Source organism: Drosophila erecta, unplaced genomic scaffold, assembly GCF_003286155.1.
Source record: "Drosophila erecta strain 14021-0224.00,06,07 unplaced genomic scaffold, DereRS2 tig00000000-arrow-pilon, whole genome shotgun sequence".
In the NCBI taxonomy this organism is placed as follows: domain Eukaryota; kingdom Metazoa; phylum Arthropoda; class Insecta; order Diptera; family Drosophilidae; genus Drosophila; species Drosophila erecta.
This window is the reverse complement of record NW_020825194.1, coordinates 13,412-38,640: the sequence shown is the minus strand read 5'-3', so window position 1 is coordinate 38,640 and position 25,229 is coordinate 13,412. Positions and strand designations below refer to the sequence as shown.

The 25,229-nt window shown below is 36.2% G+C and overlaps 3 protein-coding genes across 5 annotated transcripts; 1 reads left to right on the top strand and 2 right to left on the bottom strand.

Moving 5' to 3' along the window:
* Positions 1–1,902: 1,902 nt before the first annotated feature.
* LOC6554380 (beta-arrestin-1) lies at positions 1,903–5,417 on the bottom strand. Its single transcript, XM_001980995.3, has 2 exons — positions 4,644–5,417; positions 1,903–3,172 (listed from the first exon to the last, which is right to left on the bottom strand). Exons 1-2 carry the CDS (start codon positions 5,203–5,205, stop codon positions 2,328–2,330), a joined length of 1,407 nt encoding a protein of 468 aa, XP_001981031.1. The 5' UTR covers positions 5,206–5,417; the 3' UTR covers positions 1,903–2,327.
* Positions 5,418–5,813: 396 nt separating this feature from the next.
* Positions 5,814–8,391, top strand: LOC6554327 (DNA-binding protein modulo). Its single transcript, XM_001980994.3, has 4 exons — positions 5,814–6,319; positions 6,640–6,928; positions 7,000–7,737; positions 7,838–8,391. The coding sequence occupies exons 1-4, from the start codon at positions 6,074–6,076 to the stop codon at positions 8,176–8,178; spliced, it is 1,614 nt and encodes a 537-aa protein (XP_001981030.1). The 5' UTR covers positions 5,814–6,073; the 3' UTR covers positions 8,179–8,391.
* Positions 8,392–10,617: 2,226 nt separating this feature from the next.
* Positions 10,618–22,893, bottom strand: LOC6554397 (205 kDa microtubule-associated protein). Of its 3 annotated transcripts, XM_026976106.1 has the most exons (4): positions 20,750–22,893; positions 12,484–12,678; positions 11,114–12,428; positions 10,618–11,050 (listed from the first exon to the last, which is right to left on the bottom strand). In XM_026976106.1, exons 1-4 carry the CDS (start codon positions 22,403–22,405, stop codon positions 10,632–10,634), a joined length of 3,585 nt encoding a protein of 1,194 aa, XP_026831907.1. In that variant the 5' UTR covers positions 22,406–22,893; the 3' UTR covers positions 10,618–10,631. The 3 variants fall into 3 exon arrangements, with proteins under 3 accessions (XP_026831907.1, XP_026831913.1, XP_026831903.1); XM_026976112.1 differs by having other exon boundaries at positions 10,618–12,215; positions 12,466–12,678; XM_026976102.1 differs by having other exon boundaries at positions 10,618–12,428.
* Positions 22,894–25,229: the final 2,336 nt, after the last annotated feature.

Here is a 25,229-nt window from a genome sequence, read left to right as displayed (position 1 = left end):
TATGTTGAACATTAGCTTAGCTTCCTAAAAATTACACCAGTTTAAAAAATAATAAAAATATATAACTTACAGTACAAAAGTGTTGTTGCTCATATTGCAGTTGGACCCGTTGAACACGATAATTACGCTAGACTGATAGTTTCTGTGATTCTTTATCTGCTATATTTCATTGCAATATCTTTATCGGAAACTAATTGTAAATTGTTATTTTTAATTCTCATATATTTTGTTAAAACATTTAATATTTCTACAAAGACTAAAGCACAACAGATCTGTTAAAAAGAAAAAATGATTTTAATTTTAGTTTGTTTTGAAAAACTATTTTATGGTAATTTAAATGTTCAGGTGGTTCAACTGCATAAAAGATCGTTACAACTTTTCAATTGCCGATACTGTTTAGGGGACACGCTTATATATATTATTTTCGATTTAAATGCTTCACACGTTCTTGGTATGTTATAATATTTTTATAAATTTATAATACTCACATTATGTTAGATAATGCACCCTTTCTGTTCACATTTAAATTTTTTTTATAAATATTAATTGCTCTAACATCTTTGAATTTGTTTACTATATTTGTATACATTTAACAAGTTTGTGATGTACTTTAATATAAGTAAAGTTATTTCTGTTTCCTATATTTTTCACTTGAAAATTAAAAATACAAACCTATACATCGAGTTCATACTAATTCCACATTTATACGTGCTATATAAAAGTAAGTCATTAAAATAATTTCAATTTTGACAATATCAACATTGTTTCAATGATTTGTGTTGCTTGGGGCGTCCTAGAGCAATAAAATTTAATTTCAGCTTAAGTTCGCAATTTAAAAGCCCTAACTTTAATTATTTGTATTTTTACAGATTTTTTTACGAAAGAAATCATATTTCGTCATCTCTTGTTTGGCTTACATTTGGAAATGTTCTGATCACGTTTTGAAATTAAATCTCTAAAGTAGTTTTACGAACTCATTACTCGTGTAGTATTTTTCGTTGGCGAATTTCGATACGGACATCATTAAGTTAAGAAAGAAATTGGTGTTCTAAGTAATGATTTCCAAAACGAATGGAGTTCCCAAAAGTGGTTGAAAAATGTTTATATCAGCTATTTCAGCCTGTGAAGGTCCGCCTCATGTAAACTTTAGTCAAAAGCGGTTTTATTAGCAAAGAGCTGGAATCATTAACTCAAATCCCCCTTTAGTAAATTACTTTGTTGTTTAGATTGCCTGCTTTAAAGTTTTGTTGAGAAAATCAAAAGTGCTTAAAGTGTGCCTAAGACAACAATTCACTTCCAATTACAAGGAGAACGCTAGAGTATCATTTTCACGTTACCGAGCTAGTGGTAGAGCTAGAAAGAAATTTCATAGAGTAGTCGTGCCAATCTAGTGACACAAACATGGGTTGCGTCTACGTCTCTAGAACCTGCACGCGTAACTTAACTTTCTAGCTTTTAAAGTATATATACAAAAATATATTTAACGCGTTTTGAAAGAATAGTTTTTTTTTCATGCATGGCTTTAATGAAATAAATTACAAACCATTGCGTTTTAGCTGTTTCGAGGTTTGGATATTTATAATATAATTTTAATCATTTTGTAAATAAATCAGTTTTTAAATATTTTAAGATTATTATTAAAAAAAACCCAGACCTCTAGCCATCGTAAAGCCAATTGTTTTAATTCTAAAAAAGGAGGCTAGAAACATCTTTAGTAATTTACTCTATAGGCTTTGGCGTAAAGGTTTTAAAAGTGTGTGGTAGTTTTCCGCTAAAATCAATTAACCATTTTAATTTACAACAAAAACCTAATTTTAAATTAGTTGCATAAAAATTATCAATATATTGCAAGGCAATAACTGTGTCCCAAAAGAGGAAAGGCATAAAAAAACATTATTATGATTCTTTTTGTTTTGCGCGTTTTTATCATGGGATTCGGCTTTTAATAAGAAATATTATTATACAACATTTACATATCGAATACAAATTTGTGAATTTTGTGCATTCTTTCAACTTTTACAAGTGTGACCGATATACATGGCGTGTGTAATTAACTTATGCACGTGCATTTTGTGTGTTGATTGGTTAAACAATTTCACAGTTTAAAATTCGTACACTTTCAGATTAAACCCTATTGATACTAGAACATATTGCCTACACATATAAAATAGCTTACATCCAACCGTTGACCATGGTATTATTGGTATAAAACTTTACATTTACCGGGTGTGCAATTTTTTTCATAGTTTTTTATATTATACAAATGCCGAAAATTATGGTAGCATTTTCATCATATCAATGAATAGTTCGTTCTTTTCCTTTTTTATCTAGGCCTCCGTTTCAGCGCCTTTTAAACGCAGACGGGCAAAGTCCTCAAAAATTATGTCATCGTCTTGTGCCTCGTCGTCGTCCAGCTGGATGAGATTTGTTGTAGTTGGCACATCCTGCCCGCCAGTCGCCGATTCATTTTCTCCAACGTCACTCATGCTCACTAACGGCAGACCCCCGCCTGCTAAACTAGACCTTGGCGATCGCTCTCCCAACAGCGGATGCTCTTCCTCCTCGGGCTTGGGGTGCATTAAAGTGAATGGCAGCTCAGCCACGAGGTCACCATTTAGTAGGGGTGAACTAATCAGCAACTTCACCTTCACCTTATAGTGCACCATAATACCGAGACTCTCTCGCTGGGCAGGATTGGTAATGAGAGTGCTAGACGCCAAGTTGGTGTCCTCATGCTTTAGCTGCCCGTCTAAAGCAAGGCCCCATTTATCCTTATTATTTGCCAACAGGGGGCACAACTCAAACACCTTCGACAGTGTAAATCCTGGAGCAACTTGACATCCGTCTTCTGACTCGATTTCGGCCACTACAGATTTATATTGAGCCGTCGAAAAGAGGCAAATATCCGCGAACTGCCGGACACATACCTTAATCTTTTTTACCGTCCGATTTGAGTTGTTGGCCACATGAACGTTAACCGATATTTTTTCACCGTGGTGGTACAGCTCCTTGTCCAAAGTAGCTTCCAAATGGATCTTATTTGGCTTCATCATAAACTCCTTGCTTACTTCGATCGATGGCTGCTCGCCGACTTTAGAGGGCGCGTACATGACTTTGCGAATAGTCAAACGCACCGAGTTCCGCTTGTGGGGCTTGTCCTCCACGTTCTCACCTATTAGGGATAAACATTATAAATATTGACATCAATCTATGATTCTTGAAGAAATGCCATGACGGTTGTATCCATATTTTAGCTGGGGTGTGTCAGTAGTCTGATTCGTTATAAAAATTCGTCATTGATGTTGAGTCTATCATGGATCGGAGTACACAAACTTTCATCACAAGCTTGGCGACAAGGAGTGGCATGTACATCTACACATACATATGCACATATATAGACGTCTTAATTTAAATATATATTCGGATGTTGTCAAATAAAATCGCTTTCCATTTAATTAATCATAAATGGCAATGTGTAAAAATACGCCTTTATACATACATATGTACACATATATAGTTGGTAATCCCAAAAACATAAACGCTAGGCACATTAGATACACAATTCAACAGACGCCAAGTAAATAAATATGCTGACTCAATCATGAGGAGAAGCAGAGAAGTACTGAGAAATCGTTTCTGCCAACTGTACAAATTCCCACATGGTTTTTTTATTTTTTAATAGTATTTGGAACTAGAGTAGATACAGAATAAATAAATCATAACTTTTTGTCTTAACTCTTATACTGGTAAAAGACCAAGAAGAACAACACACTCATCGCTGATTTTCTTATTCTGTTTATGCCAGTACGCAAATTGGCTGCCAAATAAGAATAAAATTTCAACAGAAACTATAAAACCACAAAAATGTGTAAACAAAATAAGCCAATAGATAATAATATTTATTTAACAGAGAATATAAGTGGGGGTATTAAGGGGGATCATGGGCAAGTAGTAGTATGCGAATGGAGCAACGGAAATATTCATGGAAAACTTTTCAGGAACCTAAAAACCTTCGTGCTGATCAAGCATTAATTTTTCACTTTATTTTTCTGTTTTTAAATAAAAAGTCTAAAATGTAAAATGAACAAATAATGTTGGCACACAAAACGTCAGACCGCCAACTGCGACGTCTGGTTAAGGCGAACAACAACATTAACTGCGATGCAACTTCGGTCGAGTCAAATTCCAATTAAAAGTGTCGAATTTCAATTAGGTGGACGCTGCGTCATCAGCCCGACGTAGTTGGATTGATTAACCCTGTGTTCCCGACCGCGTGATACACGCGCTAAATTGCACAAAACCACACATATTAGAAATTTACAGCACAACTTCTATAAAAAAAATTATTATTCTTATTCTTATTAATTTATTTTATTGTTTTTAAAACATTAATAGCACCCACAATTTGACTGCCCTTAAGGGAAAGGTAGCATTCAGGAAAATTGTTAAATATTTTGCAAAATATATTAAACGCAGTATGTGTGGGATACTACGTTCGAACAAATTCAATTTCTTTTTGAGATTGTTGCCTACACTAACTAGACTTGTCTGTAGCGACTGCTGCAATCGCTCATCAATGATTTTGCCTTTGTCTGACCGCCGTACATGGACACGCCCACAAGATCAGACCCATAAAGACTCACCCACAAAGGCTTTCAGCTCGTAGTCTACTCCGCAAGACTTTCCCACATCACCAGGAGCCGGCTGCAAGGACACCGAGGCTGGGCAATAGGGCGGAACCTCAAAATAAAACGGATGGGCGTTCGGTCCCAGCTTCTTAATCAACCTCTCCTGAAGCCGGGTCATCGGACGGTCCAGCTGCATGGGCGGATAGATCTGCTCATGCGCAAGATACAGATCCTTTCGGAACGTCAGTCCCAAAACATCCAGGTCTTCGCGTCCGTAGCGAAAGGCGGCAAGCACCTGGCCAAAAACCTTTCGGTCCTTTACGTACTCTGGATCAATGAACACAACGCCATCAATGGGATCCACGTGCGTGACATGGTCGACGAAGTCCCGTTTGCCAAGGTAAACCGTAATCTTGCCGTTGGACGAGCTCTTTTTAAACACGCGTGTCGCCTGGCGTCTGGAGCTGGCATCTCCTCCAGTCTCGTCGCCTGCGCTTCCGCCTCCAGTGCTCCCGGCAGCTGTCACATTGGTGCTGGAGCCATTGCTCCCATTTGCTCCTCCACCTCCCCCGTTCATCGTTAATTGACGGTTGTGCGACTTATTCTGCTTTTCTAGTGTTTCTGCCTAATTGTTTTCCGCACACACCGCTCCTCGTTTTTTAGGAACTCCGTTAAATAAATATATGTGTGCGTTGCGGGTGCTGTGCTGCAATTTAATTTTTTATGTGTATACTTGTTCCGCCATTTACCAGCACTGCTCGACAGACAATTGATAAATACCAACCAATATTAGATACTAAAATAAAATGCACAAATCTGGTATTTAATATTTAAATTCAGTCCAAACTAACCGATATTTCTCCGGTCTTGTTATATATCGTAACCTAGAATTAATAATTATTGGGCCCTCCTGGCACTTATTTCTATTTCCTGAATGTACCATGGCTCATACAAAATTTGTTTGAATGAATCTTGGCGATAACTGTGTCTTTTAAATATCTAGAATATTATAAATTCCTTCCATTGGTAAGAAACAGATGCTTGGTAGCTAAAAAAAATTCAATAATTTAAAAACCAACTACAATATTTTATATCTTGAAGATCTTTAACAAAAATGCTTAAGACTAAAAAACCCAAATATATATATAGACTGTTACAAGTATTTCTTTTTATTTTTCCTTACATTTTTATAATTTTTGTATGTCTATGTTCTTACAATAACATAATACGGAATGTAAACTATATGGTAGTGGGATATGGATATAAAAATAAGATTGAAGTGCCCAGAATATTTAAGTTAATCAACTCTAGCACCGATAGACCACAACGGTCATACTGTTCTTTTCCTCTTTTCCACGTGCATTTCATTGAACGAAACCACGCGTTGTTCGATCTGAAGTTGGCTTTGATAAATTTGACCAGAAAACATCGAAAAACTTGTTAAAATGGCTCAGAAGAAAGCCGTAGCCGCCAAGGGCAAGAAAGCAACGAATGGAGTGGCAAAGCCTTTGGCCAAACGGGTAACGAAGTCCATAAAGGTACAGGAAGAGAAGGAGACGGTAGTTGCCGAATCGCCTTCCAAAAAATCCAGAAAACAACCTGTAAAAGAGGTGCCGCAGTCCAGTGAAGAGGACGAATCTGATGTCGAGGAGCAGAGTGATGAGCAGGCAGAGGCCGATAGTGACTTTGAGGTAAGCTATTAGAAAAACGTGGTCTGGTGTATGGATACTATTTTCATTTAACATTACCTATCTACATAAGTATGTATATATAAATGTACATATACATATGCATGGAGAACAATCAATTATATATATATATATAAGCATGGAAAAGAATCCATTATGCCTTTATACCACGTGGTTGTAAAGATTTTATAATTTTAAGGGACTGGAAAGAGCCACCGACCCTCTGCTCGATACCAGCTCGGTTTATATTATATCGACTTAAAAATGATTGTCTAGAGAGGTGCCCTTCGATCAGTGGTTATAAAAAAATGTTCACTTTTCAGACCGAAGAGGCAGCTGATTTCATTGAGGACGAGGCTGAGGAAGATGAAGAAGACAATAGTGACGAAGAGGAAGGTGATGATGAGTTGGAGCCTGGTGAGGTTTCCAAAATCGAAGGCACGGATGAGGTCGAAGACTCAGACGGTGATGATGAAGCGCCCGTAGAAAAACCAGTTTCCAAGAAATCTGAAGTGTCGGAGGAAACAAGCGGAATTCCAAAAGTTAAAGTTGGCAAAATTCCCCCGGGAACGCCTCAAAACCAGATAATTTTTGTCAATAACCTTCCTGCCGGTAAAGTAACTTCTTTATTATATAAATTTATAATTATATTTATTGATATAAATATTTATTTATCCGCACAGAATATCTCCACAAGGACTTGGTCGCATTGTTTGCCAAGTTCGGACCACTTTCCGCTTTGCAGCGTTTCACTAATATGAATGGCAATAATTCAGTTTTAATTGCCTTTGGTACGTCAGATGGAGCGGAAGCTGTTCTGCAGGCCAAGCCTAAAGCGTTAACCCTTGGAGACCATGTTCTGTCTGTGTCCCAGCCGAGAAATAAGGAAGAGAACAATGAACGCACCGTGGTGGTTGGCCTGATTGGACCCAATGTTACCAAGGAGGACTTAAAGACCTTTTTTGAGAAGGTAGCTCCCGTGGAGGCGGTGACTTTTTCCGCTAACCGCCTAAACCCCAAAGCTTTTGTACGTTTGGCATCGGTCGATGACATACCGAAGGTTCTTAAACTGCACAGCACTGAGCTGTTTTCTCGCTTTATAACGGTTCGCCGGCCCTTGCAACAACAATCGATTTCAAGGACCAGTGAGCTTACACTGGTTGTCGAAAATGTTGGCAAACACGAGTCTTACAGCTCCGACACTTTAGAAAAGATATTCAAAAAATTTGGTGATGTTGAAGAAATTGACGTTGTATGCAGCAAGGGAGTTTTAGCTTTTGTCACGTTCAAGCAGTCAGATGCGGCCACAAAGGCTTTAGCCCAACTCGACGGAAAGACTGTTAATAAGGTTGAGTGGAAGGTTCACCGATTCGTACGCAGCAGCTCGGGGAGGGCCATTCTTGTGACGAACTTGACTTCAGGTGGGTTACCCATTTTCTAGTATTGATAACATTTTAAAATATTGATTAACTTGTACAATAATAAAAACAAATGCAAAAATTTTTATTAATTTCGTTGTAGGTGCCACTGAAGCCGACCTGCGGAAAGTGTTCAACGAGAGCGGCGAAATCGAGAGTATCAAAATGCTGGGCCAAAAAGCGGTAGTAAAGTTCAAAGACGATGACGGTTTCTGCAAATCATTCTTGGCTAATGAAAGCATTGTAAACAACGCCCCTATTTTTATCGAGCCAAACTCTCTGCTGAAGCATAGATTGTTAAGGAAACGCTTAGCTAGTGGCCATGCCCACGGCCCTCGCAAGTTTCAAAAGGACGCCAAGCCCAACTTTGGCAAAAAACCATTTAAGAAACGCCCGGCACAGGAGAATAATGGCAAATCGTTTGCGAAAAGGGCAAGATTTTAGAACTTGGATACCTAATCAGAATTAGTTTTAAGTTGCGCAGTACCATTAATACGGACACAGCCCCGATAATTCCATACAGCCTGATGTAATGGACTTAGTTGATAAGAGATACTCCATTAAATTTTACCGGAGAAATGCCGTATTTAAAACAGATGTCGATTTTTATAAGCATCGGACACGAAACTAAATAAAAATAAATCAACACTGAAAAAAGTTTGTATTCAACCTTTTAGTTTTGGGTAAATAGTTAAATATTAAAAAAAAAAAAACGATTTACTGCTTAAACGTATGCATTATATGCGCGCTCCTCAGTATATTCCTGATTTGTTTTTAAAGCAATCCATCCCCTATCTCTTGGAATTTAATGGCTTGAGCCGGCTTGTCTATTTATGATATTGTTGCCACTACGATGGGGTATTTGTAGTGTCAGTTTCCGGTTATTTATTAAATATCCACGGCAACTCGGTATGCAATAATTTTATTTTCTCGCTACAGCACCTCTCATCGCATTCAGGTTCACAACTCTTCCGGATGGCTGCCCAATATACAGTTACATTATTGTTCAAATGCACCATTTTTTGAACCTTTGTATAATAAATTTATTAGTAATACATTTTTGTAGTATTTTATAATTTTTTGTTTTCCTATTCATGCTCAGAAGTCTAATTTTGTTGTCTAACATATGTCTGTACGTTTGAAATTGTTTTTTTTTTTATAAATGTCAGTAGTATTTTTTTATATTTTTTATATGTAAATATGTATAAAAAAATCATCACCTGATTGAATGCAACGGATAGTAAGTTTAGCCAACCTAAAAGAAACAGATTCTGTCGATTAAGAATCGCCTAATCACTGTTTATAATCGAATAAGCTCGCTCAAGCTACAAAAACTGTGCTTGTGACGCATTTTTCAGTGGCTTACTGCTACGTTTTTGTTTGTTACATATAAGTCTCTGTCTCATGTTATATTCGACCTAGTTTTTTAAGAAATGTAATATAATTATCGTAATATAGCTTAGGTAGAAAATCACTAATAAGGCAAATTAAAGTGAAGGGCACTGTGCGGGATTTCTGGAAAACCATAATGCAAACTAACTGACTGTTTAAACTTGGCAAATTAAGTAGGTGCTCTCTTATCGTGCGTGTTACCCTGATGTACATTTAATTTATATATAGGCATATTTAAAGCCCTAGCAATAAAATCACTAATTTTATCTTTTTTTAGATTTACTTTTACAAAATCAGGCAAAATTGGCTTCTTGCATAATAAATTCGAGTTGGTGACGCTATCTTTCACATAGTTTATAAAATAATGCCTATATTAAAGTATACAAAAATAAAACAACTGAAAAGATAATTTTTTTAAATATTTCTGGTTAAGTTTTATATAATTGTAGTATTGTATTAAACACATACATAAATGGAGAGCGTATAGGAGTGTTAGGAATACATTCAGTTTTCTGATCCTTGTAGCATAATCAACAAATTATAAATAATAATACACTTTTAACTGAGTCACAAAAATTAGAAGCGAAACGAAATAAAATGTGAAATGGAAAACGTTTAAAATTATTTTTCAAATATGAGATTACACTGGGTAAGAGCTTTTTCTCGTTTAATTTCTGTACTGAACATGTTTATAGTGCTGCTCAATTTCCACGTTATTATATTTTTAGTCCAATTGAAATATAATGAGTTTTCAGTTGTGGGGTTACATTATAAAATTAAAGGTGCTGGAAAGTACAATGTAAGCACATCATTTTTTTGTAGATAGCAGTCTACAAGTTTCGCTGGTCAAATAACCTTGGTTTTCGTTGGATTAGTATTTATTGGATTTCAGTATTTTCTTTTTAGGACGCCGACTAAAAGGCTGGTTTAACTTGTATTTTCCTTTTTTTCTTGATCTTGCTACACAATGTTTTTTTTTTTTTTGTTTTATTCTCTTTTTTTTGTAGACTTGACAAGTGATATATATTTGTGTCACAAATTCTATTTAATACATTCATTTTTTTTTGATAAAGGACAAGTTGTAATTGTTTTTTTTCAGAGCTGACGCAATTTAATACAATTAAGAACGTGAGCCAAAATATATTGAAAACATTTCAAAAGTAAATATAAAATCTTGAAATAAAGGAACACTTGGTGACATTTATCTTTTGTTTTCGTTACAAAAAAGCACAAACATTAGTTCACTCTGCGTTCATTTACAATAGTTCATTATTGTTTTAAATAAAATAATATAATATGTAGCAAGAAATCGAGGGTGCAATCGTATATAAATAAGTACAATGAGCAGAAATTCCTGATTTGATTACCAGAATGCTATTGTATTCTTCGTTCTTCTGTATTCATCTTCTAAATTTGCTTCTGTTCGTTTTAAACACTTTTCCTTAATATGTTTTCAGTATTAATAAAGTAATTTTAGCTGTGTGATCTGGAATTTGGGATGAACATTAAAAGTCCAAAAGGGACACTTCAGTATTTTGGGCAGGGACATCTTGATCGTGAAACGGTTGCTCTTCAATTATCTTATCCTCTTCTGCAAGGCCGTTTCCGTTAAGCTTGACAACTTCCTTCGCAGTGTTCTGACCAGTAGTAGTTAGAGTACTTTTGGTAGATGGTGCTACCCCTTCCCTGCCATTCAAAGTAGAATTCCGAGCTTTTAATACAGTCGTCGATGATTTAGTGGCGTCATCTTTGGATTTCGGTGTCAGTGCCTTGGCTTTCCCTGGTGCTGCCTTTGATGGTGATGCCTTCCTGAGAGACGATGTGGTTGTAGTAGAAGAGCTTCCAGGAACCTGCAATCGTCGAGTTGTACTCCCATTGTTATTGGCTGAGCTAGCAGAATGCGTAAACTTAGGAGCTGGGCGAGCTGTGAAAGATTTTGTGATAGTTGCAGTAGTAGTGGAAGATGTGGTAGAGTTGATATTCTTGCCTAATCCATTGGCTTGATGCTTGGTAGGGCTACGAGTAGAAAGGGAAGGGGCACCTGTGCTAGGCACCTTCCGCACAGTGGTGGTGGTAGATATGGTGCTGCGCGGCGACAAAACTTTAGGCTTGACTTCAGCAGTCATTGTAGCCGCAGGGCGAACTTTTGATAACGCAGCGCTGCTAGGAGCAGATGATGTAGCATTTGTAACTGGTCGTCGAGCAGTTATCGAGGCTCCAGTTCCAGTTCCACTTGTTGCTGGTTTACGAAGTGTTGTCCTAGTTACATTACCAGATGTAGTTCCACTTCCAGTCGGCTTGTTGGTTATGGTTTTGGCCCCTAATGTTACCTTGCTCACAGGAGCTGTAGCTGGTCGTGTACTGCTTAGCTTGGTCGGTGGTTTTACTGTAGATGCTGCATTGCTGCTAAGTGACTTTCGAGGGTTTCCAGTTCCTGAAGATGTCAAAGTTTTTGGAGCTGTACTTGTAGTTTTGGTTCCAAGGCGGGCGGTACTTGCACGTGGAGCAGCTGACTTGTTTGCCCCGGAAGCAGAAGTAGAGCCCGGTGCAGTCTTCTTCATTACTGAGGTTGCTGCTTTCGGTTTAGCACTAGCTGCTGTCGATCCTGCTTTGGATGGGTTTCCCGCGGAATGGGTTTTGGTAGCACCAGCAACAGCACCTCCAACCACTGGAGCAACAGAAGTTACTTCAGACAAACTTTTCGCAACTTCAATATTTTTTTCCGCTTCTAAAATGTCTTCCAAAGGCTTAATACTTGAGATAACATTTTCATCAAACTGAGAAGTTATCGGTCCATCGGCAGCGGCTGACAATGGCTCCTCTGGGGCAGCAATGAGCAGGTTCTGTCCCAAAGGAGAAGGCAGCAATTGCTCATCTGAAGTACAAGGCAACAGTTTCTCCTTTGAAGCAGAAACAAGTGGTGTCTCCTCTGAAACAGCATGAGGCTGTTCATTTTCGGGTACACAGTCTTCACCAACGAAGATATTTTCAGTGGCAAGATTTTCATCCTGGGCAACGAAATCTCCAACAGCGTACAGCGGTTCCTCCTTGGCGATTACTTGTTGCTCATTTCTTTGATCCTCTGCTCCCTTTGTAGACGTACTCACGACTTTATCACATATAGCGATGTCCTGGGAAGCAGTTATAGACATATCTCCCAAACCCTCCTGCTGTGTTTCCAGATGAGCGGGCGTAAATGGCTGGGCAAACGGATTAATACCTTGCGGTGCAGGTGATTTTTCATCAAAGTTGTGAGTTTCACAACCGGAAACTGATTTAAGAGCAGCGTACTCCTCGTCGTTCTGAAAAATACAGCATATTAAGTGGCTTGAATGCTCCCTTTGTAGACGTACTCACGACTTTATCACATATAGCGAAGTCCTGGGAAGCAGTTATAGACATATCTCCCAAACCCTCCTGCTGTGTCTCCAGATGAGCGGGCGTAAATGGCTGGGCAAACGGATTAATACCTTGCGGTGCAGGTGATTTTTCATCAAAGTTGTGAGTTTCACAACCGGAAACTGATTTAAGAGCAGCGTACTCCTCGTCGTTCTGAAAAATACAGCAAATTAAGTGGCTTGAATGTTTACTAGTATAAGAGAAAGATTAGCAACGTTTAAAAATAAATCTTCTTCGGTGCTTCCACTTTATGTAGCTATTTCACATTGCAAAACCCATCAACGAAAATAAATTACACACTAATCGTATTAAAGAACACTACCGTTATATATGAAATGGAATGGAAATACTAAACTCTTAGTTTGAATAATAAAAATATTTATTTTATAAATGTATAAGTGGAGTATTCACCCTTTAAAAAAGGTACGGTGTTAAAATATCTCTGCGTGCTTTGATTCAAATTTTCCCAGAAAAGAGGAAACATTTTTGCACAAATTAAAGAGTTTCACCAGCCTGCTTTCTCACGCATCAAACATATGTTATTACTCCCCGCTGAATTTAAAGCATTTTCGACTTTTGGCACCCACATTTACTTCCAAGGTATGCCAATTATTATGACTTCAGCGGGTCAACATGAGTTGTGAAGTAACAAAGTAAGTAATTTTTAAAGTCAAGTGTAAAAAACTTTTCTTCTCAAATGTTGAAATCATAACTTTACCTCATTAAGAGGTGTTTTATTTGATTCTGTATGCACTAGATTCTAGACAATATATAATATCGGATTTCATTTTGATAAGCATGCGGTGACCATATTAATTATGTAGCCGCCATAGAACACTCGGAAAATGACTAGATAATTGATTTCAAAAATATTCAAGGTTAGTGGATTTCAATCATTCAAGCTCTTATTGGGTATACGCCAGCTTTTTCAAACATATTTTCGTAGTATTTTTTTGTTTTAATTTTATTGCAAGCCGATACTATCTTCCTTTTTTATTTTTGCAATTATACATTGTATAAAAGTATTTACGAATTGACTTCACAAGAGAATACATGCCTAAATGTACTGGTAAAAATAAACAACGGATAGGAATAAATTTAACAAAAACCATAAAGATGCTAATGGGAAAGGTCTCTGTAACTTTAAGTAGTGACATAGCGTTAGCCTTGGACTCTGCCACCGCAGGTGTCGTGGAAATGTGATGAATGGAAGGGCGGTGAAGGAACTTTTCCGCTATCACGCGAAGACTGTATCTCATCACCAAAAGCAGTGCGCTCTAAAACTCTAAAATGTCATTGACCAGTAAATGCCACCAGCGGGGGCAATTTGCCATCGGACGGGACTCGTTCCCAACTCTCTGTTGCTGTTTTCCACTTTTAGCTCACTCGCTCAATGGGCGGCTGACTTTCTTTTGCTACACTTAAAATATCTTGTCTTTTATGTATTATATACAAGCTTATTTAGTTATATTTTTGATTAAACTATTTTTATAAAACCATATCTAAGAAATTTGGGCATCCTAAAATAAAAAATTTTTTCTCTTAAAATAAATCATCGGCTTTTTTTTTATTGTATACTGCGAATAAGAGAGGAAGCTTAATTCGGCAAGACAAAAAAATTATGCATACCGAATAAGAACACTTTATAATAAAAAAAACCAACCTTATTTTTTCAAATATTTTCGTTCGATGTTAATCAAGTTAAAAGCGAAATTATTTTTTGTTAAAGAAATGGTATATACCGATTTAAAACACCGTATGATCAAAATTAAGGAAGCTTTGCTTTTCCTTGCTTTTCTTTTTAATTTTTTATTAATCTTTTCCTTTTGCAGTTAACCTCATTTTGACCACCACTCCACTCTCGGCTTGGACTGTTGCTCAAGCGTAATGGGGTTAAAAGTGAGCTGAAGCGAAAAAGACCAAAAGGCATAAAATACAAAACGGGGTTTAGACAGACTAAGCTCTTTAGCTTAGTTCACAATTATATTAGATATTTGTCATGACTCATCACCAAATTTACAAAATGGTCCAAGGTAAGGTGTTTTTTTAAATGTTTCAAAGTGGTGGGATTGTGAAGTCTCACGCTCAATTAGTTTTAATAATAGCGATAAAATGCCGGTAAATTTTTTTTCTTGACTTTTATGCTGCTTTTTAATTCTTTTACTCTCTTAAAAATATATATGACGTATACAATTCAAAGTCGAAAATCGTAAAAGAAATTTAAGTTAACAGTTTTTTAGGCCATGAAAAGAAAATATTTTCCGGCCCTATAATGTTTTTGATCAACATTCCAATTGTTTGGCGTAGTCTGTGTTAATGTATATCCATTTTAGTACTTGAAGAAACGGAAGAATGAAAGACTAGCAATGAGTAACTCACACACTACTTGCTCACTAGCTCGTACATGAGTGTATAAGAGCATGGCATTTGTGCTTGCCAAAAAGCTGCAAAGAGAACTTAACGATGACATCAACAATTTTGCGTAAGCAACCAAAACCAATACCAATTTGATGAATAAAATATATATAAAAAATAATAATAAAATGCTTAAAATTTTTCGTTTACTTCTTTAGGTATGTAAAAAGCCAAAGCGAAAAGAAAACATGTTTATGGTACAGACATCGAAATAACCACCAAACACTAACATAAAGTTTAACATATGGCGTAAATTTCTTTGAAGATCGATAAATAAATTAAAATTTAACTTGAAGTATACTTCGAATTTTAAAGTTCATATTAGAATTACAATAAATTAAGGTGTATGTATAAGTACATTTCCGAAAGTTTATAACAAATAACGTACGTATGTGTAACCCTGCCTCCCTTTTTAGCATTCAACGGCTCGTTAACAAATTAAAAGGGTATTGAGTAAGACTCAAATGGGAGTGCTATATAGCCATAGTGCCCAAATAGGGAATGCAATAACGACTTTCAGGGGTTTCTAAGCACATAAGCACAAAATCACTGTGGGCGGTAGTCCACGTAGTGACGAACAGGAGAGCTTGCAAAGGCGACTATATCTTTATGAATCCGATCTTATCGAGGTGGAATAACACAAGAATTTGATAAGAGAGGGGAACTTATAAAAGCTAGATTTATTAAAATTGTGGTAATAGGAGTTGTGGAGAATATCATCTACCACAAAAATAATAATATAACCGTTAAAAAGATATTAGCAAAGAATTTTAGTACTTTAAAACTAAAACTAAAAAAAAAAAAAAATTTCTTACGATCATAGCTTTTGAACAACGTACTAAAAATAAAAAAAAAAGTTTCTTCTGCGAGTTTCTCCCCTATGAACGAAAGTTATAAATGTTTTAAAGTTTTAGTTTATTTAACTTGAATATTTTATAACATTTTTCTCAAAATTATAAAAAAAACGTTTCTTCCGTGACTTTTTAAAAGTTGTTATTTTTGGTCTTTTTTCATTATTTAATACAAGTCCTATACATTAATGAAGTGTACATTATTATTGGGTGCTACTTTTCTTGTTTTAATATTTTCAATTTCATAGCTGATGAATGGGTATGTGATAGTCGTGGCACCTGACAACAGCTTTCCATTTTGATTCTCTCCTCATTTCTCAAAAAGAGAGAAAAATAATGTTATATACCATTCTCAATAAAGCGAGATAGACTACTTTGAATTTAAATTAGACGTGCTTGTGTGCGTGGTTTTATTACTGCGAACTTACTGATGAGTGTTCACGGCTTTGTAATTCCTATTTTTAAACTATCAAAAAGAGTATATAAATCAGAACAAAAGAAAAAAGGCTCTGAAAATGCATTTTGTGAGTCAGTAGTGACCAGCGATACATAGAATGATATTCCTATTACAAGTAAAAGAACTAATACATTTAAAATTATTTTATTATTTTTCGTATTCTATTCATTAAATATGCAGATTATTTACATATTATCTTAATATAATGTTACTTAACCACCAATATTTATATTTATAACAGGTTACCAAAAAAAAATTTTCAAAATCTTAGTTCTTTCTTCTTTTTCTGCAATGCCTCTCTATTTGTTTATGATCACTGCAGATTTTAATTTTTTTGTTTATATATAGAAATTACATTCACTCTCCTGGCGTGCTTCTTCTTGGACTGGCGTCCAGTGATATTTAAAGGGCGAAAACAATTTAATTAAAGAATTTCCATTTCTCACGTTTTGGTTAGGTACTGCCCCGGTATTTGGAATTACCAAAAAGCATTAATGTTATTAGGGAAACAGACAGGAATCAATGTACATTAAAGTAAGCATGCCATCAAATATATACATATAACGACAGACATTGTTCTACATACATTCGGGACATTCTACATTCAGGATTAACTTGTGACCAGATTTTTGTATCGTAATAGTATAACTCAAGAAATTGCCCCAAATCAAAAAAAAATTAGATGCCCTGAAAGGTAATCACAAATTAAAACGTTAATTATAAATATAAAATGGGAATATGGGTTTCCAACACTCTATCCCGTATAGCAGAGATTCCCGAGATCAAACAGACCGTCAGAGTGGACTAACCTATTGATCAAAAATTAAAAGTCTACGCAAAAACTGCAACTTATACTTTTAATTTTGGATAAATTGTACACTTACTGCTAAAAACAAGTTTAAAATATAAACATTTTCATCAAAAATCGAAATCAAAAGATTTCACATAACATTTTCATCTGTGAAAGCTTAAAAAATAACCATTGATGAATATTAAAATTAAAAAGAGAGAGATAAATACATTTAGAAAGCAACCGCACTACATTTGGATTCTCACATTAGAACGGAGTCGAGGCCATGAAATTGACTGGCTTTCTTGGCCAACTCGGACCTGGATTCTGACTATAAAACGAAATACTCAAAGCTAAGCCCCCTATTAAAATAAAAGCAGTAAGTTGCATGATGAATGAAAAAATGAGGACGGAAAATTGAAGGCAAACTAGCAAATTCATAAAACTGTGAAATGTGCGATACAAACAGAATGAGCAGCAACCGGCAACCATTTTTGCACAGACGGAAGAAATTGGTAATGGCCCAAGTGGTAATAAAACACCTGCAAAGTTTGTTGGCCAGCACACGAACATTGGTTTGGAAAATGAAAAAGAAACAGGAAGCAGTCCGTGGAAAATAAATGAAAAAAAGCAACGCTCTTATTCTTATTCGTTTTGTATTCTTTTCCATTGGCCCCAAGCATTAGAAAAAATGGACAGTGCCCTTGGGACAAATTTGAAGTCTAAACAAAAAAAATAAATTTACTTTGTCATATTCAGAAAACTGAATCAGTCAGTGGTTTATCATCCGTACATGGACAGTTCAGATTTCAATATCTTTTAATTAAAAGTATCTACAAATTTTAAACGCTTACAAATAAAATCCAACCATTATACATACGAAATATTGTAAAAATTTAATAACAATATTATTTTTTGCAACTAGGTTAGCAAATTCTAACTATATATTTTATATATTTCAAAGATATTTTCTATACGTTGAAATTTAGCGTGCAAAATTGTCGAATAAAATTATGTATTGAAATTATACAACTTTCTTTTAAAAACCAAAGACCACTTAAACGTTAAAATGTATATTAAAGTATCAAGTATCAATTAATATTGCCGACCAACAAAACTACAACGCCTTTCAATAACAAACACTCTTATATCAGCATTTCGGTTAACACTCCCTAAAGCAATGTGCCAAAGCACACCACACACTACCTCCAGCTAAGATTAAACTATAATTATATGCCAGGACCTGACGTGACATATGCTATAATTTGTTTCCCAGCTTCCACTACTGATCTCCGAATTCATTTCTCCATGCGTTGCAGGGGCAAAACACTTATTATGAAGTGACACAAATTTGGTACTTGGTAGAGCATTTTTGCATTTTAAATATACACATAGGCCAGAGGACAAGAAGGTAAGGAAGGCAGCCAAGCTATGAATCTTAGAAAATGCAATGTGAAACTGTGATCATCTAAATAATAACATAAATTGTTATTAAACAATTAACTACAAGCTGTTTTAAGGATTGTAAATATTGCATTTCAAAAACTTCTGTCGATTTACATTCACTGCAACTGCATGTACGAAATGTATGTAGTTAAATGTTTATTATGTCGAATATACCATTTTACGTATTAAATATGCTAACGTATGGAAATTGTATTCATTTAAATTACTTAAAAAAGGTTCAGAAAAATGTTAGGGAATTTTGTAAATTATTTTTTTTCTTATAGTTTTCCCCTGCAGTTCTTGACTGGAATTTACAGTCGCAAAAAGTGAGTCATTACTTAGGCGCGTGAACATATTTGCGCATGTCTTATTTTCATATAATGTTTTCAATCGCTTGATTAATGTCGGGGTTGTCTTTGATAAGGTGCGATTTAAAAACAACTTTGATCAGTGCAGCGGGAACAATGTTTAATGCTTATTTAAAATTACCTGTACAACAATATTTTTTCAAATTTTAACAAGATACCCGTTCTCGTGCAAACGAGAAAGTTCATCGGTTATTGATCCCGATCAAGAATATATTTACTTTATACTCTTCTTTTTATCTGTTACATATTTTGCAAGGAATAAAGTATAATCTTTACTACCTTTATACCAATCAAAACGTTTTTTTTTTTTTGTAAATTTTCAATGTATCAATAGTTATTGACGTTAAATAGATTTTATATACAAAAAAATTTCAAAATTTGGGAGTGGCAGTTTCAGGGTGTTCTAGCTGCTAAAGTGCTAGTGATAGATATTATGATTAAGATAATAATTTTCTATACAGTCAATGGAATAAGTAAAGGCAATAAACAAAAGCAAACAGCAATATTCGTTTCATACATACATATGTATATGTGCATGCACGCAAAAACCGTATGCACATGCATATGTACATATATGTAATGACCGCATTAAAAAATTCAAAGTTATCTATATCCTCTATTTTGATACTGCTTACAAAAACTTGCTGTATTTTTGTGCATCTCTGTTAGTAAAAGCAGCGTATATTGCGGTTCTAATTATGAAGGCGTGTCTGTGTGTGATCAAATATGCATACATATGCATTCAAGTTTCAATTAGGGACTTGCAACGAAGCGAAAAGACTGCTACTTCTTGCAGTAGTTGGCAACGCCATTACCTTTTTATTGTTGGTACTAGTAGTTTTGCAGATTGCAGACGAAAAGAGAAAGAGAGCTGTAGAGAGAGCAAAGGTCCATTCGAACTCAGCTTATAAAAATCTCAAAAAAGAACGAAAACCATACACAAAAAATATGAATTTCAGGTAATATAGTTTCTGAAACTGTTTCATTTTTTTTAATCTTTTTATGGAACACAGAAAACAATTTTTTACGATTTAGAACATTAGTATAAAGAAAGAAAAACCCTTTTACCAATTTTAATAAACTGTCAATCCAACCGTTTTAGTTGTCTAAAATAATAAAAGGACACATAAATAAATTTTGAAATTAAACGACAAAACACCAAATATACACAAAACTCAGTCCCTACAAAAACCCAATACCATATTCCTGTCAATGGAAAACACTAGCATGTCCTGTTGGTTGTAAAAATGGAGTACCCCTCATCCAACAACAAAAAGCAACCCCACCCAAATGCAACAAAGGGAGAGCGTAGGAGACAGCAATGTCGGCAGAGCAATGAGAGCGAGCCAAATGACGCACCCCAGGACAAAAATGAAAAATTTAAAGAGTACACCTCAATAATAAATAAATTAGAATTCAATTAAAACGATACAGAACTCATCAGAAAAAAAACATTTTTCGGCTCGTAATATACACGTACACACATACTAAGTATGTATTATTCTATTTTTAAATTATGTTATAAAAATTAACAATTTCTGTATTCAAATTCAGACATATTTAAAGTAATTTTGTTAATGGTGTCTGAAGGTAGAGTTGAAGTTTGACACTAAACTGCGCATGAAAAGTTAAAAATATGATACTAAATACCATTCTTTTAAAATATAATAAATATTTGATTTACATAAAAAAAAGGCCAAGAAGCACTTGAAAAATACTGAAAGAGCGTAAAGATGAGAGTTCGAGATTGCATGGAGTCCACTGTCGGGGTAGCGGAACATGTACATGCCAAACTCAAAGACAAAAGAGTATACCAAAAAATTTAATGATTAGTCGCAGAAACTTAGGATTTCAAATGAATAGCTTTTGTCCACATTTCTTATGTTTCATAGCTTACCTGTGGAGAATCTTCGGATGAAATAGCCCCAAAGAGATGGGATTCCGGATCCAACGTATACTCCCCAACTAGCTCCTTGGTGTCTTCAACCAGATGTTTCTCTGCAGTGGATGAAAGGGGCGAAGGTGTGATGTCTTCAATGTCAGCTTGCTGGGATTCCAGTACCAGTTTTGCCACAGGAGAGTCTGATTCAGAGCTAAACTGCGGTGCACTGGTGTCTAGCAACAAACTCTGGTCGGCAAAAATATCAGAGCACTCAGCGGGAAGCTGCTTTAGCTCCTGGTGGTCCTCTTGTGCCTTCTTAGAGGTATGTTGCAAGTAAAATGAAGCTTGCATTGGATCTCGCTGAATGTTATTGAACAACGTGTGCGAGTCCTGATTGTTTGGGAAATCTGAGTGAAACTGGAGCTCCTCTGTAGAAGGCGACTTCGAAACACGTTCTTTTTCCTCCACATGAATTAGTTCCTTGTCTTCAACTGTCTGAATGGGCAAAGGTTGCACGGAATTTAGGATATCTTCAATGGAGGCGTTGTGCTCGGCATAAATTGATTGTTTCATGATGTCGGCGCCGTCAGGCACCTGATCTAGCGGCAAGTCCATATCGACACTTGTCTCTGGACCATGATCCAAAACATCCCTTAAGGCTGCTGGCTCAGCGGTTCCTAAACCATTCAACAACTGCATCTCCAGGTTTCCTGCTCCAAAAATGTCGGATTCCTGCTCTAATTCGTGGGGTCGCATATCCGCTTCAATGTCAAATTCCCGTTCATCGGGCACGGCAATAGCATCCATATTGATCCTGGCGAATTCTTTGCGCGGACTTTCCGCCACCAGATCATCAAGGGGCCCCCCCGGTAGAAATTGGCGAGGCAGGGGATCTTCAGCAGCAGGAAGGGGAGATGATGGCTGTGAGCCAAAGGAAGGCACAAAGGCGACAGCATTGGGATTTAGCTGGGAGTGGTTCTCCTCCAGTTCCTTAACAAAATCGCAGTTTTCCTTGTTGTCGAAGCCCACTAACAGCTCATGACCAACTGGTTGGGTCGACATTACGACCTCCTCCTGATTTAAAGGTGAGGAATTGTTTTCACTGAGACTGCTGGTTCCATACGTAGTGGCCACGGAGCTGTGCTCATCCTCGTCTTCCTGACGGAGATCCTCGTGAACATCTTGCGATTGTAACTGCTGTTGCTCACGCTGCTCCCCCAACTGGTCTGGCTCCTGGGTCTGCTGGGCTACGACCTCGTCCGTTGAAGTAGTGGTGTTGGAATTTGTGGAGACGTCGCCATCGTTCTTGATCACTTCCACGTCCTCTTCGTAGACCAGATTGAAGCCAGCGGCAGCTCCGTTTCCGAGGAGTTGATTTTCAAAATCCCGTCCGGGTCCAAAACCATTGCCGGTTTCCTTTGTCAGGGGAAGCATTTCCTGTTGAAGCTTTTCACTCTGCTGCACCTCGTGTATGTACTTCCACTCCTCGTCTTCTTCCGCGTCGACTTCATCCGACTTTGAGGGCGCGATGCCAGGAGCAGAACAGTTCTCCCCAGTGGCGTCTGCCACATGAGAATTATGCTCTCCGGCGCCTCCGGAAATTTGCAGACATTCGGCCAGGCGGTTTTGCAAGTAGTTGTCCAATTGCGCGTTGTCCTCGTGGTGCTCCATCCTTTGGGATTTATCTGCAATAAAGTATTCGCCAACAGAAACAGGTATTGCCGTAGGGAGATGATTCAGATTGCTCGTGATTCACGCGCCACTGCGTTTTTTCTCGATTCCTCGTTTATTGGCGTTGCTGTTCTTGCAAATTTCTACACTCACACTAACACACTCACTCTCGCAACAAAAGAGAGACACAGTACAAGAACGGATAGGAGCACGATTTCTTTGCTTGTCCTTCCACTTCCTTCGCCTTGCCTTGCACTCCAAATATGCAACTTTTTGTCCTAATAAACACAGCTCACCGATTCGATTAGCCTTTTTATTTTTCTTTCACAGTTTTAATAAGTTCTTCCCGTTTTTGGTTTGCTCCGATTGCTCTTACTTTTGAATTGCTTGCCGACCGATTTTTGCGCACACCCACCCTGACGAAAAAACGAAATATGCATGCACCTGGGTTCAGCTAAAATACCGACAGCAGGTCGTTTTAAAAATACTGAATTGAGGTTTTTAGTATATCTAATAATTGGTCTTTTAATATTGCTAATGTTAATAATATCGATTGCTTCATTGGTATTTTTAGCTCGATTAATACTAATGGTCAGTTTTTTTGAATGGTCTGTCCTAAGTATTTCCGGGTATTCGATAGTTTGGTAATTCTAGCTATCGGTAGCTTAATTAATATAAACTACCCATATTTCTTACGAACGGTCTGTCCTCAGTATTTTTTCTTTTTTGGACTGGCATAATAACTATATATTTTATTTAAATAAGATCTTGCAAAATAATTCCAAATCGATTGACATTTTTTTGTATTACCAAATTTTTTGACAAATTACAATTACGAAATGATGCTAAAGAGTAAGCTTAGTTTTTTTGAGCAGAGAATAAAATAACTCGCATAATAATTCCATATCAATTGATATTCTAAATTAAAAATTTACTCGTAAAGTAATTTCCAATCGATTAATACTAACAGACCGTATTTTTTTACGAACGGTCTGTCCTCAGTATTTATACTTTTTTGGACTATCATAATTAATATAAATAAGAACTTGCAAAATAAATCCAAATCGATTGGCATTTTAGCCTTTATTTTTTGACAAATAACAATTACAATTTTAACACGCCCACTCCAACGCCTACAAACCGCAACAATCTGTCACGCCTACACTTCTAAAAGAGAGTGAATGTGCAAGAGAATATGCTATATTCGAGTTCCCCGACTATCAGATACCCGTTACTCAGCTAGTGGAATTGCAAACAACAATACCGGTAAGGATTGGGGTAAAAATAATAAATGCCAACATCATTTAAAAAACTGCATGCCTAATGTCAACTTTCTATCTTTTATAGTTCCTGAGATCTCAACGTTCATACGGACGTACAGACGGACATGGCCAGATCGACTCGGCTATTGATCCTGATGAAGAATACAGATGTATACTTTATATGGCCGGAAACGCTTCATTCTGCCTGAACAAAAAAATGTTAACACGAAGCGTACATATGTACAAAGCGCTTGCACTTCTTTTTCCCGAATATATATGTACATACATATGTACATACCTCCGCTCTAGTCAAGAACCGAAAAGCAACAGAAAGCAGATCAACTGCGTAGATTAGGTTCTACTTCAAAACGAGACGATAACTCTCTCTGCCACTGGCGACTTCGTCTCCCTTTCTAACTCTGCAGCGGACTTTCTAATCTTTCAATGAACAGCACACCTACAGCCCAAAAGCTGGTTATGGCAGAGGAAATCACCAAACACAAACACATAAACGAAACCTTTTTTTTCATTTTATACACCGAAACAAAAAAAACAATTTTGGTTCTAATTTATTTTCGTAATAAAAACGTAGTTTCACATATATAAGCGCTACCAAACAGCTAAACTTCTGATCATTTAAAAACAACTTACATTGGTATTAGCGAACTAACGGTAAAGTCAATTAAGTTGTTGTTGCTAATCTCAACGAAAGAAAAACAATATAGAATGCTATAGTCCACTTCCCAGACTACCCGTAACTCAGGTAACGGAAGTGCAAACGAGAAATTTTAAAATTTTTTGGAATATCGCTAAAATTGGGGAAAAAATAATAAATTGAAAAAAACACTTAAACATTTTTTAAAAGTGTGGGCGTGGCAAAAAGTTGCTTGCAAATCTATAAAAATTTACAAAATATATAAAAGTGAAAAATTACCACAAAATTTTTCAAAAGTGTGGGCGTGAGAGTTTTAGGCGGTTTGTGGGCGCAGTTGTGGTCAACGTTTAGAAACAAAATTGCGCTGCGTCTATGTCACTGGAAGTTGCATGCTTAATCTGAACATTCTAGCTTTTGTAGTTCTTGAGATCGAGGCGTTCATACGGACAGACGGACATGGCCAAATCGACTCGGCTATTGATCCTGATCAAGAATATTTGTATATACTTTATATGGTCGCAAACGTTTCCTTCTGCCTGTTACATATTTTTTAACGAATATAGTATAGCATTTTACTCTACGAGTAACAGGTATAATTAAAAAAAAAAAAAAATAAAAAAATTGTCTAAATTTTAATGCAGATTTTTATAGAATTGCTCCAGATATGCCACTTCAAATTTCGATTAAGATAGGTTGAGTTATGGACTTTAAAACTTCAGTCTTGGGACATTTTTAAATTCTTCAACATCATAACATCAGAAAAATTAAAAAAAAAGATGTAAAAAAAATAAATTTTCAAATTTGAATGCAATTTTTTAGAGAATAAGAGAAACATTGCGAACTATGCCACTTAAAAATCCGATTAAGATAAATTGAGTTATGGCCTTTAGAACTTCAGTGTTGGGAC

Bases quoted from the DNA above. Each gene is read 5' to 3' on its own strand.
- LOC6554380 (XM_001980995.3), bottom strand. From the start codon at position 5,205: ATGAACGGGGGAGGTGGAGGAGCAAATGGGAGCAATGGCTCCAGCACC. The intron at 3,173-4,643 runs GTGAGTCTTTAT...TATCCCTAATAG, and splicing joins CGAGCTGAAAGCCTTTGTGG to GTGAGAACGTGGAGGACAAG.
- LOC6554327 (XM_001980994.3), top strand. From the start codon at position 6,074: ATGGCTCAGAAGAAAGCCGTAGCCGCCAAGGGCAAGAAAGCAACGAAT. The intron at 6,320-6,639 runs GTAAGCTATTAG...TTCACTTTTCAG, and splicing joins AGGCCGATAGTGACTTTGAG to ACCGAAGAGGCAGCTGATTT. The intron at 7,738-7,837 runs GTGGGTTACCCA...ATTTCGTTGTAG, and splicing joins TGTGACGAACTTGACTTCAG to GTGCCACTGAAGCCGACCTG.
- LOC6554397 (XM_026976102.1), bottom strand. From the start codon at position 22,405: ATGGAGCACCACGAGGACAACGCGCAATTGGACAACTACTTGCAAAAC. The intron at 12,679-20,749 runs GTAAGCTATGAA...TGTATTTTTCAG, and splicing joins CATCCGAAGATTCTCCACAG to AACGACGAGGAGTACGCTGC. The intron at 12,429-12,483 runs GTGAGTACGTCT...TGTATTTTTCAG, and splicing joins TCGCTATATGTGATAAAGTC to AACGACGAGGAGTACGCTGC.